Source organism: Rhinatrema bivittatum, chromosome 2, assembly GCF_901001135.1.
Source record: "Rhinatrema bivittatum chromosome 2, aRhiBiv1.1, whole genome shotgun sequence".
Classification (NCBI taxonomy): Eukaryota; Metazoa; Chordata; class Amphibia; order Gymnophiona; family Rhinatrematidae; genus Rhinatrema; species Rhinatrema bivittatum.
This window is the reverse complement of record NC_042616.1, coordinates 808,128,134-808,147,359: the sequence shown is the minus strand read 5'-3', so window position 1 is coordinate 808,147,359 and position 19,226 is coordinate 808,128,134. Positions and strand designations below refer to the sequence as shown.

The 19,226-nt window shown below is 48.9% G+C and overlaps 1 protein-coding gene across 2 annotated transcripts in view; it reads right to left on the bottom strand.

The window, feature by feature from the left end:
- LOC115085779 (1-phosphatidylinositol 4,5-bisphosphate phosphodiesterase gamma-1-like) overlaps nt 1–19,226 on the bottom strand; it is a 306,356-nt gene that overhangs the window by 17,813 nt on the left and 269,317 nt on the right. Inside the window, exons 29-30 of one of the 2 annotated variants that reach the window (XM_029592181.1) lie at nt 16,101–16,262; nt 15,912–16,000 (exon numbers count right to left, since the gene is read on the bottom strand). In XM_029592181.1, the coding sequence (XP_029448041.1) occupies nt 15,912–16,000; nt 16,101–16,262 (251 nt within the window). Of the gene's footprint in view, nt 1–15,911; nt 16,001–16,100; nt 16,263–16,910; nt 17,111–19,226 lie in introns of those variants that run through there. The other variant, XM_029592182.1, reaches the window with a different exon arrangement.

Below are 19,226 nucleotides of genomic sequence, written 5' to 3'. Positions count from 1 at the left end.
AAAGCGGTTGTTTCATAAAGATTTAAAGTTACCATCCAGGTTAACTTTATTACTGTTTTTTAATTACGAACAACCACCATCCCCCCAATGTTTTTTTTTACTATTTATTCAAAAATATTTTTGATAATTTTTTTTTTTTTAAACTTAATTAAATCTCGTCAAAAATGAATTTTTGTCAAAAACAGATGGAACAGTCCACCTCAAAAAGGAACTCTTTATTAAACTGAGATCTCAACAATTCACTTCATATACATTATCCTACACCTCACGGTTGAACTTAGCTTTACTCAATCCACATTGAAAGATCCTCCATTCACGGCAGCGTGTTAGCCTGACATGGCCAAGTTTCGAAGAAGTTCTTCATCGGGGGAAAACCGTTTGCCCACCACACGACTCAGCTCAAGAATGTAAAATTGTGATCATATCCGTTCCTGTATCGCACAATTTCAAACTGCCCGCTCCGCGTTGCAATCACTTTTTTCAAAAAAATGGCGAACCTATACGCCCATCCATAACATCCTCATTTAAAGGGACTACAGTGGGCCCTTGGGTTACGAACTTAATTGGTTCCAGAGGGCTGGTTGTAACCCAAGTTGGTTGTAAGTCAAGACTATTTTTTCCATAGGAAACAATGGGAAAAACCAATAATGTGTTCTGAACCTTCGAAAAGCACCCTTTGCCTAAACATTTCTATCATAAAAAATGGTTGTATAAGGTCGTTAATTACCAGAAACACCAATACTTCCCTAGTGCACTCACCAAAAGGTTATAAAATGTGCTTAGCCTACCAGAAACAACAATTCAAGTTTATTTTTCTATTTATTTATTTAAAAGTTGACATCTTTGGTTTGCAGGAAGGGAGGAAGGGGAAGCAAACAGCATTGGGGGACGAAATGGAAGGTGGTTATTGTTCAGAAGGAGAGTCCCATTCCATAAGAACGTCTGGAATCTGGCTCTCTGGTGTCCTTTCTTTCCTTGGGGGAGTCTGTAGCTCACTAAGACCTGCTTCTGGCTCACTTGGTCTCAACCTTTTCTCAATTAAAAACTGGTCTAAGGTTGTCTGTTTCTGTCTTTTTTTCAGCACTGTTCTGTAGTATGACATGACATTATCATTAAGCAAGTGAATGCAATGATTGGCTTTTCCTCTGTCTGGTGGGTCTTCTCTACAAATGTTTGTAGCTCTGTCCATTTTTTTAGGATTTCCTCGATTCTAGAAGAGGAAATTTGCTGCACTGATTGTTGCTCCTCCTCCTCCTCCTCTTCAAACAGCTCCTCAACTGCCATTCTCTGTTGCTCAGCCAGAAGTTGCTGAAGTTCATCTGTAGACAATTCCTCTGAGTGTTCCTCCACCAGTTTCTCAACATCAGCACTGTCTATTTATTTATTTATTTATTTTTAATTTTTATATACCGAGGTTCTTATAGAGACTACAAATCACTCCGGTTTACATATAACGATAAACTGCCCAACAGAGATAAGGGGCTTTACATAGAACAGTGGCACATATGGAACAATATAACTGGATGACAATTTAACATAATGATAATAAATAATATAGTATAGTTTAACATTTGAATTAACAAAATTATGTAATATAATCTGTATAATTTAACTATTTAACTTGGATATAGTGACATATTAACCATGCCAGATATAAATAATAAGATAAAATGAATTTTTGAACTTAGAAATTGTAGTCCAGTTGCAGAGGAAAATATAAATAATAAGATTAATTTTTAGAACTCAAAGATTGTTGTCCAGTTGCAGAGACCTGAAGGTAGGACTTGGTATGGTGACCATAATTAGGGGATACTTCTTATTTGGGAAGACTTTCCGTCTTGGTAGGATTGTGAGTCTGGGAAGGCTTGTTGGAAAAGAAGAGTCTTTAGTCTTTTTTTGAACTCTTGATGATTGGGTTCAAGTCTTAGATTTGGGGGGAGCATGTTCCACTGGTGGGGGCCTGCTAAGGATAGCGCTCTTTTGCTCAGAGATGATTTTACTTGTTGGGCATGCAGTGTTCCTTTGTAAGCGCTTCTGATTGGTCTAGAAGATGTGTGCGGTTGGAGTTGAAAGCTTAACGTGATGGGAGCTATTTTGTTTGTCGCTTTATTTTATTTATTTAAGGTTTTTTTTATACCGGCATTCATGAACTCGTTCACATCATGTCGGTTTACAGAAAACAGGGGTGCGGATAATACAACCAAAAAACATAAATAACGTGATGAAGAGAAGCAGTTACAATTAACAAGGGCTAATGAACTGGGAATGTAAGAAATAGAAAGAGATAGAGGAGAATAATTATATACAAAAGTTCAATATAAATATGGTGTCTCATATGTACAGTCTCTGAGTAGAGAGTTTGTTTATGGTGCATCTTAGGTAGAGTTCGAGAAGGCTTGCCTGAAAAGCCATGTCTTGAGTCTTTTCCTAAAGGTTAGGAGACATGGTTCGTTTCTGAGTTCTGGAGGGATGGAGTTCCATAACTGTGGGCCTGCGGTGGAAAGGGCTCGGTCTCTTAAGGTGCTGTGATTAGTGGTTTTCGTGGGTGGAACAATGAGGCATCCTCTGTAGGCTTCCCTGGTCGGTCTTGTGGATTTGTGGAAGTGGGGAGGAATTTGTAGATCGATTGTGGTATGTTGGTGAATGATTTTGTATATCAAGGTGATGGATTTATAAATGACTCTGAAATGAATTGGTAACCAGTGGAGGTCTTGTAGCACTGGGGAGATATGGTCTCTTTTCTTAGTGTTTGTCAGTAGACGGGCTGCTGCGTTTTGGACCATTTGGAGCGGTTTTGTGTATGAGGAGGGGAGGCCAAGTAAAGTGGAGCAGCAGTAGTCCAATTTTGAGAAAATGAGGGCTTGGAGGATGGTTCTGAAGTCTTTGGCATGGAAGAGTGGTCTTATCCTTTTTAAAACTTGCAGTTTATAGAAACAGTCTTTGGTGGTTTTATTGATGTGGGCTTTGAAGTTTAGTTTATTGTCGATTAGCACACCTAGATCTCTTACATGAGTGGTTTGTAGGTTGTTTGGCAGAGAGGTTGTGAGATTGTTATCAGGAGTTATGAGTAATACTTCAGTTTTGGTGGAGTTTAGTACCAGATTGAGGCTGTTGAGGAGGTTTTTGATTTCTAGGTGACAGGATTCCCAGTATTCAAGGGTTTTTGAGTATGATTCTTTGATGGGGATCAGGATCTGGATGTCATCTGCATAGAGAAAGTGTATTAACTTGAGGTTGATGAGGAGTTGACATAGTGGTAGGAGGTAAATATTAAAGAGTGTAGGGGATAAAGATGAACCTTGTGGGACTCCGATGGTCGAGTCGTGGCGTGATGATTCTTTATTCTGGATTTTTACCTTGTAGCCTCTGTTGGTTAGGAACGATTTGAACCAGGAGAGTGCTAAACCAGAGATTCCTATCGCAGCTAGCAGTTTGATGAGGATAGCGTGATTTACGGTATCGAAAGCTGCTGAGAGGTCCAAAAGGATCAATAGAAAGGATTGACCTTTGTCTGTACCTAAGATGAGTAGGTCTGTTAGGGAGGTAAGTAGGGATTCTGTGCCCCTATTTTTGCGGAATCCATGCTGTGAGGCGGATAGAATTTTGTTGTCTTCGATGAAGTCCGATAGTTGGGCGTTCACAAGCCTTTCCATAATCTTAGCTATGATAGGGAGATTAGCTACCTGCAAGCCTATGGACTCTGCTATAGTGACAATGTCATTGACCACAGGGTCAGTTGCAGGTTCAGGCTCCTGTCCTTCGAGGTCTTGCTGTCCTATAATTTTAGGCCACACTTTCTTCCACGCAGATCTCAATGTCTTTTGAGAGACATTGGCTCAGGATTTCTCTATTAACCCCACACATGAAAGCATGCTGTAGTGTTCCTTCCAGAATTCTTTAAGGGTTAAATCCGTATCTGAAACCATCTGGAAGCACTTCTGGAACAGTTCCTTGGTGTATAGCTTCTTAAAGTTAGCTATGACCTGCTGGTCCATAGGCTGCAGTAGAGGAGTTGTATTGGGTGGGAGGAACTCTATTGTGAGCCATAGGAATTCTTCAGCCAGATCGTCTTCCAAGTCTCATGGATGAGCTGGAGCATTGTCCATGATGAGGAGAGCCTTGAGTGGTAAGCCTTTGACCTCCAGATATTTTTGCACAGTAGGACAGAAAACCTCCCTTATCCACTCAAGAAAAAGGACTCGTCACCCAGGCTTTTCTGTTCAATCTCCACATGACCCCTAACCTATTCTTCATGACATTCTGTTTTCTGAACACTCTCGGGGTCTCAGAATGATAAACCAAGAGAGGCTTTATCTTGAGGTCACCACTTGCATTGGCACATAGCAATAAGGTTAGCCTATCCTTCATTGGCTTGTGGCCTGGCATTTTCTTTTCTTCCTGGGTAATGTATGTTCTCTTAGGCATTTTCTTCCAGAATAGTCCAGTTTCATCACAGTTGAAAACCTGCTGACAGGAAAAGCCATTTCTCTGTGTCATTGCTTCGAAGTGGGGAATGTAGTTTTCAGCAGCCTTTTTATCTGAACTGGCAGCTTCACCATGCCTAGTTATGCTATGAACCCCCGTTCTTGCTTTAAAATTGTGAAACCACCCCTTACTGGCACGAAATATTTCACCGTGTTCACTTGGTAATGGCTTATCCTTTACGATATCTGCATTTATAGCCCTAGCTTTTTCACAGATTAGACATTCAGATAGGCAATCACCTGCCATCTGCCTTTCATTGATCCATACTAGCAGTAGGCTTTCTACCTCATCTATCACTGTTGATCGTTGCTTGGTAATTTGAGTGACACCTCTAGCCACACTAACTTCCTTGTATAAATCTTTTCTTTGTAAGATTGTGGAAATGGTGGATTTTGACATGCTGTATATGAGAGCGAGATCGCTCACTCGAACGCCACTCTCAAATTTCTGCACAATTTCCTTCTTCTTTTCAATAGTTATTGATTTCTTTATCTTTGGGGCTATTTTAACACTTCCTTGGTGTTCTGCAGGGAGAAGAAATAAAAGAAAAAAGAAATCTAGAAAGGTGTACAGTATAACCAAAAACAACACCAACCCCAGACACTCTTTTCCCCCTTCCTCCCAATGTTTATAAGAACATCTATGGCCTCCAGAAACTGTTCTGTACCTTGCCAGCTGAATGCTGTCCCCCACTGCTGTTCACCGATGCTGTTCACCGATGCTCTCCCCGATGCTGTTTGCATTTCCGTGCCGGGTCTGCCCACGTGCAACACTAGCCATCCAATCTCTGTTTAAATCCCGCCTTCCAAGACCAAAAAAAGGCAATTGGCAGCAACAACGGGCCAATTACAACCAATCCGGAAAAAACCCCCAAAAAACTGCACGCATGTGGCACACGGGTCGTAACCCGAAATCTGGTCGTAACTTAAAACTGAAAATTGTGTTCGTAACTCAAAATTTGTTCGCAACCCGAAACCTTGAATGTTGGTCGTAACCCGATTTGATCGTAACCCAAGCTGTTCGTAACCCAAGGGCCCACTGTATATCATGTGACAGCATCCTGACGTGATAGAGAACAGCCCACCCCTTTCCATCCGGTTAAAGTAACAATAGTCAATCCACCTGATTGTTTAATCCAAACGGAACTTCTGTTTTGAGTTTATAGATCCATAGTTGTTCTCTGTAATTCAATAGCGCTGCCATATCCGCAAAGACCGTTGCACTCTCCACTTTCTCCATCACCGTCCACTTGAGGTCCGCAAAGTTGTGTTCTTGCTCAATACAGTGTCCGACCAGAGGTGCTGTCAATACCTTACTGTTAATTCTGGACCTGTGTTCCATCAATCGTATTTTCACGGCTCTTTTGGTCCGTCCTATATAAACTTTTGGACATCCACAAATGATTGCATAAATCACATTACTTGTATTACAATCAGTCCAGCAAGTATGGCTAACCTTCAACCCAGTGTTAGGGTCAACCCAAGTCTCGCCTTCAATGGCACTTTCACACACCGTACAGGCTCCACATTTCAAATGACCTCCTCCTCGAGGAAAGTTAATCTTGCTGCTCATATTAGCCTTCAAAAACTGATACTTCGCGCATATCCAGCATAGCTCTCTGCTTCAACGGCAGGGGAGAAGAAAAACAACCAATAAGGGCTGAATAACATAGTCTGGGTAAAACAAATAAGCATGGGTGTAGCTTGCTTATTGCGGCGGTTACTTCCCCTACTACCCCTAACTAATCAAGCTAGACATTTCACTTGGATGCAGCTCCATCACTGCTCTCTACATCAATGGTGGGGGTGGAAGGGAAATAGAACCAAAGAGCTAAGAGAAACAGATAAGTATGAGAAAAAAAATGTGTGAAGCTTGCTGGGCAGACTGGATGGGCCGTTTGGTCTTCTTCTGCCGTCATTTCTATGTTTCTATGTTTTTTTTTTATCTCGAATGTTTGGGCCACGGGTAGCGGCAAAAATAGGCATCTCCGCAAATGCATTATGCAAACCCAGCACATGCCGAAGCAATTATAGCAGGAGCAGAAGTACTCTGCTGCAGTACAAGAATTTACAGTTCACACACCAGTATAGTGCACACTGTATTGCCTTATCTTGATGTTTTGGTAAAAATAAAAAATCAGCAAATTACGACTGTAAATAGGAAACCAACAGATAAAAATAATCTCCTGCAATATTACAGCCACCATGCCAGTTCATTTAAAAGAGGATTACCTGTCTCCCAATTCTTCAGGATTAAACGGATATGTTCCTCAGAAGAGGAAAAGAAAATTATTACTTACCTGCTAATTTTCGTTCCTGCAGTACCATGGATCAGTCCAGACAGTGGGTTATGTCCCCAATCCAGCAGATGGAGTCAGCACAAGCTTTGAGGGGGCGTATCCATATATCCTACTACCCCCTCTGCAGGAGTTCAGTATCGAGTATATCAAAGCCCGAGTAGAAACCCCCGAAGGATCAAGTTTGTGGAAACAGATAATTAAAACAATTGTAACTGCAACAAGTAACTGCAAACATCCTACCAACTTGTAGGGAGTTGTGAAAAACAGCAAAAAAGGAAACGACTGTGAAGACACAGAGCACTGTGAACAGGAAATAGCGCAGAGCTGAGCAGGATCAAGAACCCAAAACATGGTGGGCGTCTGGACTGATCCATGGTACTACAGGAACGAAAATTAGCAGGTAAGGAATAATTTTCTTTTCCCTGTACGTACCTGGATCAGTCCAGACAGTGGGATGTACCCAAGCTTCCCTAAATCGGGTGGGGTCCTGCGAGGCCTGCTCGGAGAACCTGCTCGCCAAAGTGTCCAGAGACCGAAGAGGCGAGGTGCAGACGATAGTGCCTCGAGAACGTGTGCAACGATTTCCAGGTGGCTGCTCTACAAATTTCTTGAGAGGATACCGAGCGAGACTCCGCCCAGGAGGCCGCCTGAGAACGTGTAGAATGCGCTACGATTCCGGGTGGGGGAGTCCGTCCCGCCCCAATGTAGGAAGCAGCAATGCCGGCCTTCAACCATCTGGCAATGGTAGTCTTCGAGGCCTGAGACCCCTTTTTAGGTCCGGACCAGAGTACGAAGAGATGGTCAGAGATCCGGAACTCATTTGTAGCCTCCAGATAGAGGCGCAGAGTGCGCTTGACATCCAAGAGACGGAGAGACTTCGGCTCCGAGGAGGAGAAGGACGGCAGCTCCACCGTCTGGTTCACATGGAATGCAGACACCACCTTCGGAAGGAAGGAGGGAACGGTGCGAAGCGAAACTCCAGAGTCGGAGAAACGGAGATAGGGGTCTCTACACGACAGAGCCTGCAGCTCCGAGATGCGTCGAGCGGAACAGATGGCCACAAGAAAAACCGTCTTGAGAGTGAGATCCTTTATCGTTGCGCTGTGCAGCGGCTCGAACGGTGGTCCCGACAGGGAGCGAAGCACAAGGTTAAGACTCCAGGAGGGACAAGGGTCCCGCAACGGAGGACGCATATGCTTGACACCCTTGAGAAAACGAGCAATGTCAGGATGCTGTAGAAGAGAGCCCCCATCGCTCAACAGCGAACCAAGGGCGGACACCTGAACCCGTAGTGAATTATAGGCGAGCCCTTTTTCCACCCCCGCCTGTAGAAACTGAAGGATCTGAGGTACAGAAGCCTTAGCGGGTCTCGTGGCCTGGCTGGTACACCACAGCTCGAACATAGGCCGCCGACGTCGATGTCTTTCGTGCCCGCAATAGCGTGGATACTACCGCCTCCAGGTAGCCCCAACGCCGGAGGCGGCGCCTCTCAAAAGCCAGGCCGCAAGACAGAAGAGTTCTGCCTGCTCGAAAAATACCGGGCCCTGATGTAGGAGCTGGGGGAGGTGCCCCAGCCTGATTGGCCCGTCGATCACCAGCTGTAGCAGGTCTGCAAACCAGGATCGCCTGGGCCATTCCGGAGCGACGAAGACCACGGTCCCCTGATGGCTTTCTATTCTGCGGAGCATCCTGCCCACCAGGGGCCATGGTGGAAAAGTGTAGAGCAGAAGATGTGGGGGCCACGGAAGGACCAGGGCATCCACTCCCTCCGCGCCGCGCTCTCTCCGGCGACTGAAGAAGCGTGGAGCCTTGGCGTTGAGAGCGGACGCCATCAGATCCAGGTGGGGGGCCCCCCACCGATGGACGATAAGTTGCATCGCTTTGTCGGAGAGAGACCACTCTCCTGGGTCCAGCAGTTGACGACTGAGGAAGTCCGCCTGGACGTTGTCCACCCCGGCGATGTGCGAGGCCGCTAGCCGGACGAGATGACGCTCCGCCCATTGCATCAGTAGCGCCGCCTCGAGCGCGACCTGCGGGCTGCGCGTGCCTCCTTGTCGGTTGATGTAGGCCACGGTGGTAGCATTGTCCGATAGAATTCTGACTACCCGGTTCCGAAGAAGCGGGAGGAAATGTCGCAGAGCTAGCCGGACCGCTCTGGTTTCCAGACGGTTGATTGACCACTTCGCCTCCACCGCGGACCACGTCCCCTGTGTGGCGCTTCGATCGCATACTGCACCCCAGCCTGCCAGACTGGCATCGGTAGTCACCACCACCCAATTTGGCAGATCGAGGGACATGCCCCGGGCCAGGTTCGGCGGATCCAACCAGCCCAGACTGTCCCTGGCATTCTGCGGGAGCGGGAGAATCATCTGGTAGTCCTGTGATACTGGTTTCCACCGGGAGAGGAGCGCCCACTGTAAGGTCCTGAGGTGCGCGAAAGCCCAAGGTACAAGGTCGATGGTGGACCCCATCACTCCCAGGAGTTGTAGGTAGTCCCAGGAGGTGGGCTCTGGTAATGCAGAGCCCACCTCCTGGGACTACCATCGTGTGTGATCCCGCAAGGATTGAGCCTTGTCCTGGCGCAGAAAAACTTTGCCCAGTAGGGTGTCGAAGGTCGCCCCCAAAAAATCCAAGCGTTGCGAGGGAGTGAGGGAGCTCTTGGAGAAGTTCACTACCCATCCCAGGGAATGTAGAAACCGTACTACTCGAGTCACCGCTGAGCGTCCATGATCGAATGACTTCGCCCGGATGAGCCAATCATCCAGATAAGGATGAACCAGAATGCCTTCCTTCCGGAGAGCTGCAGCCACGACTATCATGATCTTGGTGAAGGTGCGCGGCGCCGTCGCCAATCCGAACGGGAGAGCCGTGAACTGAAAATGCTGGTCCAGGATTTTGAAACGAAGGAAACGGTGGTGGTCCGGGCGGATGGGAATGTGCAGGTAGGCCTCCGTTAAGTCCAGGGAGGCAAGAAACTCCCCCCGATGTACCGCCGCAATCACTGATTGGAGCGTTTCCATGCGGAACCGAACGACTCGAAGGGATTTGTTGACTTCCTTGAGGTCTAGTATAGGCCGGAAGGAACCGTCCTTCTTTGGCACGACGAAATAGATGGAATAGTGACCCGAGCCCACCTCTCCGAAGGGCACGGGCGCAATAGCGCCAATCTCCCGGAGTCTGTCCAGAGTCAGCTGCACCGCCCTTCTTTTGAGGTCCGAGCCACAGGGAGAAAAGATGAACCTTCCCTGCGGGGGGCGGAGAAATTCCAACGCGTAGCCGTGTTTTATGGTATCCAGGACCCACTGGTCCGAGGTGATCCACGCCCACTCCGCGTAGAAAAACGTTAGCCGGCCCCCAATCCTGGGGACAGGGGAGTGGGCGAGACTGGCATCATTGTGAAGACTTGTTAGAGGGGTTCCCGGGTCCGGGAGTAGGGCGTGCGGGCCGACGCCCGCGAAAGGAGCGCGACCAGGGCTGAGACCTGGGGGCGGATGGCCGGGCGCCCGCCTGTCTGTATCCCCTGTAGCGCCGCTGTGCTCTGGCTCTGGTCCGAGAAGAAGAAAACGCTCTGGATGGACGAAACCAATCCTCCGGCAGCCGATGAACAGCGTTCTCCCCCAGGGACTTGATGATCTGATCCAAATCCTCCCCGAAGAGGAACTTGCCCCTGAAGGGAAGAGAGCCTAGACTGGACTTCGAGGACGTATCTGCCGCCCAGTTGCGTAGCCATAGTAGTCAGCGTGCCGCCACTACTGATACCATGGACCTTGCGAGGACCCGAAAAAGATCGTACGAGGCGTCCGCCCCATACGCCACTGCGGCCTCCAGCCGATCCGCCTGGGCAGCCTCATCGGCCGGCAGATTCTGAGACGTGAGGAGCTGTTGTACCCAAAGGAGACTAGCCCGCTGGGCAAGCGAACTGCACATCACCGCCCGCATGCCTAGCGCGGAGACCTCGAAGACCCGCTTAAGGAAAACCTCCAACTTACGATCCTGTGTGTCTCGCAATGCCGCACCTCCCGTTACTGGGATAGTCGTCCTCTTCGTGACCGCCGACACTGCGGAGTCCACCTTTGGGACCTTGATGAGGTCCAGAAAATCTTCAGGGAGCAGGTACAGCTTTTCCATCGCCCGGCTGCTCTTCAGGGAGGCCTCCGGGGTGTCCCATTCCCTGGTGAGAAGTTGTAAAAACGAGTCATGGATAGGAAAAGCCCGAGCCCTCGGCCGAAGCGCCACCAGGACCGGATCTCCCTTCTTTGAGGAGGTGACGACAGCGGGAGCCACTGGAGCAGGCGGGTCCGATGGAGGGTCCAAATCTAATTCCTGAATGATCTGCGGGATGAGGTCGTCCAGTTCTTCCCTCTGGAAGAGGCGTAGGGTACGCGGATCATCCCCTTCTTGCGTGCCGTCCCCTTGGCCCCCGTCCGGGAGGTCAGGTCCCTGTCCCGCTGGGTCGGGCACCGCCCCCACTGCCGCTGGCGCCAAACGGACCCGAGTAGGAGGACGTGAGGCCCCCGCTCCCGAAGGGTCGGGGGGGGGGGGCCGGCGCCGGGGGCAACATCCGTGGGATCTTAGGGGGGGGGGTCCCACAGGTGTGTCCAGCCCCTGTAGATAAGCGGTATGCATGAGCAGGATAAACTCCGGAGAGAATCCCGGCCTGCCCGGGTGCGTTTCGAGGGGCGGCGTGGTTCCTGCTCCCTGGCTCTGGGTGCTTGGCTCCTGCACCAGAATGGGGGGGCGCCCCCGCTTGTAGAGTCTTCCCGAGAGACATTCTCCCTCGTGGCCTGCGCCTCCGGGCGCTCAGAATGTAAGCTGGCCCCCGTTCCCGCCAAAAATGGCGGAGTGGCCGGCCTGCGCCGCCCGGGCAAAAAAGAAAATTCAGTAAGGGACTGTGAGGTACCTTCCCCCCCGGGAAGGCATCGTGCACAGATGCCCTCCCGGGAAATCCTGGACCCCGGGTCGCCGCAGGCCGCACAGCGCAACGGCCGCGGCATCGGGATCGCCGGGGGAGAGATGAAAAACGGCGGCAAAAAAGAGCAAAAGCCTCGGGGGGGGGGGGGGGGGCACGCGCACGAAAGCGCCGCTGCGGGGGGGGCCCGGGCGGCCCGCACTGCCCGTTGTCCGAAATTACAGGAGGGTGCCGCGGGGGGGCCTTCCCGGCCACACAACCCGCCCCAGAAGTCTTTCCTAAGCGCGGCAGCAGCCCACGAGGAGCTGCAAAATGGCCGCGGGTGAGTGAAGAAAAACGAAGAGGCCGGCACCACCGGCTTTCGCGGGCACCGGGGGCTGTGCTGTGAGGAATAAAACTTACTTACCCCTGCTGCAACGACAAAGAAAACAGCACGGCTGCAGAAAAGAGACAGGAGAGATAAGCCACTCCCCAAAAGGTGAAAGGACCCTGCTTTACTTTTTTTTTTTTTTTTAACTTGATACAAGACTTGATACAAACTTGATCCAGAGAAAAAGGCAGCAAAATAATCAAGCAAAAGAAGTGAGAAAGAAGGAAAAGGAGGAGAAGCCTGATTCCCCTACTCGCATCTGCTGGAGTCAGAAGATACTGAACTCCTGCAGAGGGGGTAGTAGGATATATGGATACGCCCCCTCAAAGCTTGTGCTGACTCCATCTGCTGGATTGGGGACATAACCCACTGTCTGGACTGATCCAGGTACGTACAGGGTATTTGAGATTCAAGCGGGAGTGTTGATGGAGAGGTTTAAGACCCGTGGGTACCCCTTAAAAGTGATTTGGCAGGCGTATAAAAGAGCAAGATTTAGTGACCGAACACAACTGTTACAATATCGTGCTCAAAAAGAACAAGATCGATTGTGTTTGTACTGCAGCAGAGTACTTCTGCTCCTGCTATAATTGCTTCGGCATGTGCTGGGTTTGCATAATGCGTTTGTGGAGATGCCTATGTTTGTCGCTACCCGTGGCCCAAACATTCGACATAAGGTGGTGAAGGCTAATATGAGCAGCAAGATTAACTTTCCTCGAGGAGGAGGTCATTTGAAATGTGGAGCCTGTACGGTGTGTGAAAGTGCCACTGAAGGCGAGACTTGGGTTGGCCCTAACACTGGGTTGAAGGTTAGCCATACTTGCTGGACTGATTGTAATACAAGTAATGTGATTTATGCAATCATTTGTGGATGTCCAAAAGTTTATATAGGATGGACCAAAAGACCCGTGAAAATACGATTGATGGAACACAGGTCCAGAATTAACAATAAGATATTGACAGCACGGCTGGTCGGACACTGTATTGAGCAAGAGCACAACTTTGCGGACATCAAGTGGACGGTGATGGAGAAAGTGGAGAGTGCAACGGTCTTTGAGGATATGGCAGCGCTATTGAATTACAGAGAACAACTATGGATCTATAAACTCAAAACAGAAGCTCCGTTTGGATTAAACGATCAGGTGGATTGGCTATCGTTACTTTAACCGGATGGAAAGGGGTGGGCTGTTCTCTCTCACGTCAAGATGCTATCACATGATTATAGTCCCTTTAAATGAGGACGTTACGGATGGGCGTATAGGTTCGCCATTTTTTGAAAAAAGTGATTGCAACGCGGAGCGGGCAGTTTGAAAATCTGCAATACAGGAACGGATATGATCACAATTTTACATTCTTGAGCTGAGTCGTGTAGTAGGCAAGCGGTTTTCCCCCGATGAAGAACTTCTTCGAAACTTGGCCATGTCAGGCTAACACGCTGCCGTGAATGGAGGATCTTTCAATGTGGATTGAGTAAAGCTAAGTACAACCGTGAGGTGTAGGATAATGTATATGAAGTGAACTGTTGAGATCTCAGTTTAATGAAGAGTTCCTTTTTGAGGCGGACTGTTCCATCTGTTTTTGACAAAAATTCATTTTTGACAAGATTTAATTAAGTTTTAAAAATAACCAAAAAAATTATCAAAAATATTTTTGAATAAATAGTAAAAAAAACTTGGGGGGATGGTGGTTGTTCGTGATTAAAAAACAGTAATAGTTAACCTGGATTTTAACTTTAAATCTTTATGAAACAACCGCTTTCCTTTTTAAAAAAAAATTTTTGTGTGAAAAAGTTGGTTGCAAAAAAGAATTTTTGTCTTGAAGAAAGAGTATGGAATAAATGTTTGTAATCTAGGTTGGAGACTTACAAGGTGATTTAAGACAAGAAGAAGGGAAAAGAAATATATAAAAAAAATATTTTTGGATGTGGGTTGGTTTGTTGGGATTCAGATAATGTGCCAGTGTTACCTTAGGGTTAATGATCTCTATAGGTGGCACTGTGTGCTGATTCAGATAATGCGGCAGTGCTTCCTTAGGGTTAATGATCTCTATAGGTGGCGCTGTGTGCCGATGCAGATAATGTGCCAGTGCTACTTTAGGAATAATGATCTCTATAGGTGGCGCTATGTGCTGATTCAGATAATGCGGCAGTGTTACCTTAGGGTTAATGATCTCTATAGGTGGCGCTGTGTGCTGATTCAGATAATGCGCCAGTGCTTCCTTAGGGTTAATGATCTCTATAGGTGGCGCTGTGTGCTGATTCAGATAATGCGCCAGTGCTTCCTTAGGGTTAATGATCTCTATAGGTGGCGCTGTGTGCCGATGCAGATAATGTGCCAGTGCTACTTTAGGAATAATGATCTCTATAGGTGGCGCTATGTGCTGATTCAGATAATGCGGCAGTGTTACCTTAGGGTTAATGATCTCTATAGGTGGCGCTGTGTGCTGATTCAGATAATGCGGCAGTGCTTCCTTAGGGTTAATGATCTCTATAGGTGGCGCTGTGTGCCGATGCAGATAATGTGCCAGTGCTACTTTAGGAATAATGATCTCTATAAGTGGCGCTGTGTGCTGATTCAGATAATGCGGCAGTGCTTCCTTAGGGTTAATGATCTCTATAGGTGGCGCTGTGTGCCGATGCAGATAATGTGCCAGTGCTACTTTAGGAATAATGATCTCTATAGGTGGCGCTGTGTGCTGATTCAGATAATGCGGCAGTGCTTCCTTAGGAATAATGATCTCTATAGGTGGCGCTGTGTGCCGATTCAGATAATGCGGCAGTGCTTCCTTAGGGTTAATGATCTCTATAGGTGGCGCTGTGTGCCGATGCAGATAATGTGCCAGTGCTACTTTAGGAATAATGATCTCTATAGGTGGCGCTGTGTGCTGATTCAGATAATGCAGCAGTGTTACCTTAGGGTTAATAATCTCTATAGGTGGCGCTGTGTGCTGATGCAGATGTGCCAGTGCTACTTTAGGAATAATGATCTCTATAGGTGGCGCTGTGTGCTGATTCAGATAATGCAGCAGTGTTACCTTAGGGTTAATGATCTCTATAGGTGGCGCTGTGTGCTGATTCAGATAATGCGGCAGTGTTTCCTTAGGGTTAATGATCTCTATAGGTGGCGCTGTGTGCTGACGCAGATAATGTGCCAGTGCTACTTTAGGTATAATGATCTCTATAGGTGGCGCTGTGTGCTGATTCAGATAATGCGGCATTGCTTCCTTAGGGTTAATGATCTCTATAGGTGGCGCTGTGTGCTGATTCAGATAATGTGCCAGTGTTACCTTAGGGTTAATGATCTCTATAGGTGGCGCTGTGTGCTGATTCAGATAATGCGGCATTGCTTCCTTAGGGTTAATGATCTCTATAGGTGGCGCTGTGTGCTGATTCAGATAATGCGGCAGTGTTTCCTTAGGGTTAATGATCTCTATAGGTGGCGATGTGTGCTGATGCAGATAATGCAGCAGTGCTTCCTTAGGGTTAATGATCTCTATAGGTGGCGCTGTGTGCCGATGCAGATAATGCAGCAGTGTTTCCTTAGGGTTAATGATCTCTATAGGTGGCACTGTGTGCTGATTCAGATAATGCGGCAGTGTTTCCTTAGGGTTAATGATCTACATAGGTGGCGCTGTGTGCTGATGCAGATAATGCAGCAGTGTTTCCTTAGGGTTAATGATCTCTATGGGTGGCGCTGTGTGCTGATGCAGATAATACAGCAGTGTTTCCTTAGGGTTAATGATCTCTATGGGTGGCGCTGTGTGCTGATGCAGATAATGCAGCAGTGTTTCCTTAGGGTTAATGATCTCTATAGGCATGCTGAATGCTGATTCAGATAGTGCGGCAGTGTTACCTTGGCATTCACAATTTCTATATGGATAAGCAGCGAGGCGAGTTCCAGCTCCTCACTGTAGCTATTCCTCAAAGGCACCGACCTATATCCTGGGAAAAGAATCAGAAGAATGAGGAGGTGAAGCCCCCCTTGTGAGGTCACACACCCATCCTATCACTCCCTTTTATGTCCTGGAGACTTGAATTGCACCTGTTTTGAGGCCCCTGACAGCAAACGTGGCCTGCGCCAGGAAGTTAGGGTCACTGAACATGTCCTCCTCATACACCATGAAGCGAAGGAAGGAGAACTCCGGGTTATTGATGTCAAAGACAAATTGCTTAAAAAGCCACACAGGGTTCAAGCCGTTGTCCGCTGGAGGGGTGAGAAACAGGGAGAACATCAGTACAGAAGGAAAGGAAGCATTCACCAGGCATACGCTGTTACTGTTAATAACGCTCGTTAATATTAAAAACTAGGGATCTGCATTCGTTTAAAACAAAACCGCAAAACGCAATGAATACGGCTAATTCGTTTCATTCACTCCAGCGCGACCCCAGCGGATGACGTCATTTGGTTTGCCAGTGCCGAAGAAGAGGCTCCGAGGCCTGGCCCCTGGGCTGAGGCACCGGCGTCGGGGCCCGGGGTAGGTCACAGCATTAGGCCTGGGTCCAGGCTGAGGCCCCAGCGTCGGGACCCGGCCTCCAGGTCAAGCCGAAGCCTCGGCCTTAAGTAGGCCGAGGTCGCAGCAACATACTGCGCCCTCAGCCTATACAAGGCCAAGTTTTCGGCCTAGGCTGAAACTGGCGGATCCCCACAGGATCAGGTATGTGGGGGCTGGAGGGAATCCCAGCCCAGTATTTATTTGGATGGGAGGCCCCGGGAGACTTCGTTTTCATTTTTTGGATTTTTTTTTTTTTTGAATTGTTTGATTTGGGGTTTTTTTTTTTTTTTTACAAATGAAAACGATTCAAACAATCCACGAACCAAAATTCATGGGGAAAAAGCCCCTCCCTAAAACGAACCAAAAACAAAAGCAAATTTTTTTTCTCCTGCATATCCTTAATTAATACTGCCCTTGTCTGTAGTAAGATTCACCTAAGCAAACATGTGGAAAATGCTTCAGGGAGATCCAGTGATGTCTACAAGACATACTGTCCACAGATGAAAGGAAGATTTGCTTCAACTGGGTTCAGCTCTCACCCTGCAGTAACACTTACCTACTGTAAGCAAAGGTACAGATATCGAAAGCTATATCCTAAGAACATGGATAGTTTCATAACCAGCAATCTTAATACTGTATGGCTACAATTTATGCAAAAAAAAAAAAAAAAAGTTTATACAAAATAACACTGTATGACTATACTATAAGTAGTCCAGGGCAGGAACAGTGTGGGATGATGGCAATTACAAATAGCTCCTGTTATCCTTTTCGGAAAGGCTCAGCAAGAAAGGTGCTGGAAGGCAGGAGTGAGGTGCATTGGCAGAGCTGTGTGAGGGGGGTCTCAGGCCTGGAACTGCAGGGGGCACAGGAGGATGGGAGTAAAGTGCATTGGCAGAACCATGTGTGAGGGGGTCTCAGTACTGGAATAGCAGGGGGTGCTGCAGGACAGGAGTGAGGTGCATTGGCAGAGTTGTGTGAGGGGGTCTCAGTACTGGAATAGCAGGGGCAGGATCGAAGTGCATTGGCAGAGCTGAGTGAGGGGGTCTCAGGCCTGGAATAGCAGGGGGTGCTGCAGGGCAGAAGTGAGGTGCATTGGCAGAGCTGTGTGAGGGGGTCTCAGTATTGGAATAGCAGGGGGTGCAGCAGGGCAGGAGTGAGGTGCATTGGCAGAGCTGAGTGAGGGGGTCTCAGTACTGGAATAGCAGGGGGTGCTGCAGGGCAGGAGTGAGGTGCATTGGCAGAGCTGAGTGAGTGGGGTCTCAGGCCTGGAATAGCAGGGGGTGCTGCAGGACAGGAGTGAGATGCATTGGCAGAGCTGTGTGAGGGGGTCTCAGTATTGGAATAGCAGGGGGTGCAGCAGGGCAGGAGTGAGGTGCATTGGCAGAGCTGAGTGAGGGGGTCTCAGTACTGGAATAGCAGGGGGTGCTGCAGGGCAGGAGTGAGGTGCATTGGCAGAGTTGTGTGAGGGGGTCTCAATACTGGAATAGCAGGGGGTGCAGCAGGGCAGGAGTGAGGTGCATTGGCAGAGCTGAGTGAGGGGGGGTCGCAGGCCTGGAATAGCAGGGGGTGCTGCAGGGCAGGAGTGAGGTGCATTGGCAGAGCTGAGTGAGGGGGTCTCAGGCCTGGAATAGCAGGGGGTGCTGCAGGGCAGGAGTGAGATGCATTGGCAGAGCTGTGTGAGGGGGTCTCAGTACTGGAATAGCAGAGGGTGCAGCAGGGCAGGAGTGACGTGCATTGGCAGAGCTGAGTGAGGGGGTCTCAGGCCTGGAATAGCAGGGGGTGCTGCAGGGCAGGAGTGAGGTGCATTGGCAGAGTTGTGTGTGAGGGTCTCAGTACTGGAATAGCAGGGGGTGCTGCAGGGCAGGAGTGAGGTGCATTGGCAGAGCTGAGTGAGGGGGTCTCAGTACTGGAATAGCAGGGGGTGCTGCAGGGCAGGAGTCAGGTGCATTGGCAGAGCTGTGTGTGAGGGTCTCAGTACTGGAATAGCAGGGGGTGCTGCAGGGCAGGAGTGAGGTGCATTGGCAGAGCTGAGTGAGGGGGTCTCAGTACTGGAATAGCAGGGGGTGCTGCAGGGCAGGAGTGAGGTGCATTGGCAGAGCTGTGCATGGAGGGTCTCAGTACTGGAATAGCAGGGGGTGCTGCAGGGCAGGAGTGAGGTGCATTGGCAGAGCTGTGTGAGGGGGTCTCAGGCCTGGAATAGCAGGAGGTGCAGCAGGGCAGGAGTGAGGTGCATTGGCAGAGCTGTGTGAGGGGGTCTCAGTACTGGAATAGCAGGGGGTGCAGCAGGGCAGGAGTGAGGTGCATTGGCAGAGCTGTGTGTGAGGGTCTCAGTACTGGAATAGCAGGGGGTGCTGCAGGGCAGGAGTGAGGTGCATTGGCAGAGTTGTGTGAGGGGGTCTCAGTACTGGAATAGCAGGGGGTGCTGCAGGGCAGGAGTGAGATGCATTGGCAGAGCTGTGTGAGGGGGTCTCAGTACTGGAATAGCAGGGGGTGCAGCAGGGCAGGAGTGAGATGCATTGGTAGAGCTGTGCATGGAGGGTCTCAGGCCTGGAATAGCAGGAGGTGCAGCAGGGCAGGAGTGAGGTGCATTGGCAGAGCTGTGTGAGGGGGTCTCAGTACTGGAATAGCAGGGGGTGCAGCAGGGCAGGAGTGAGGTGCATTGGTAGAGCTGTGTG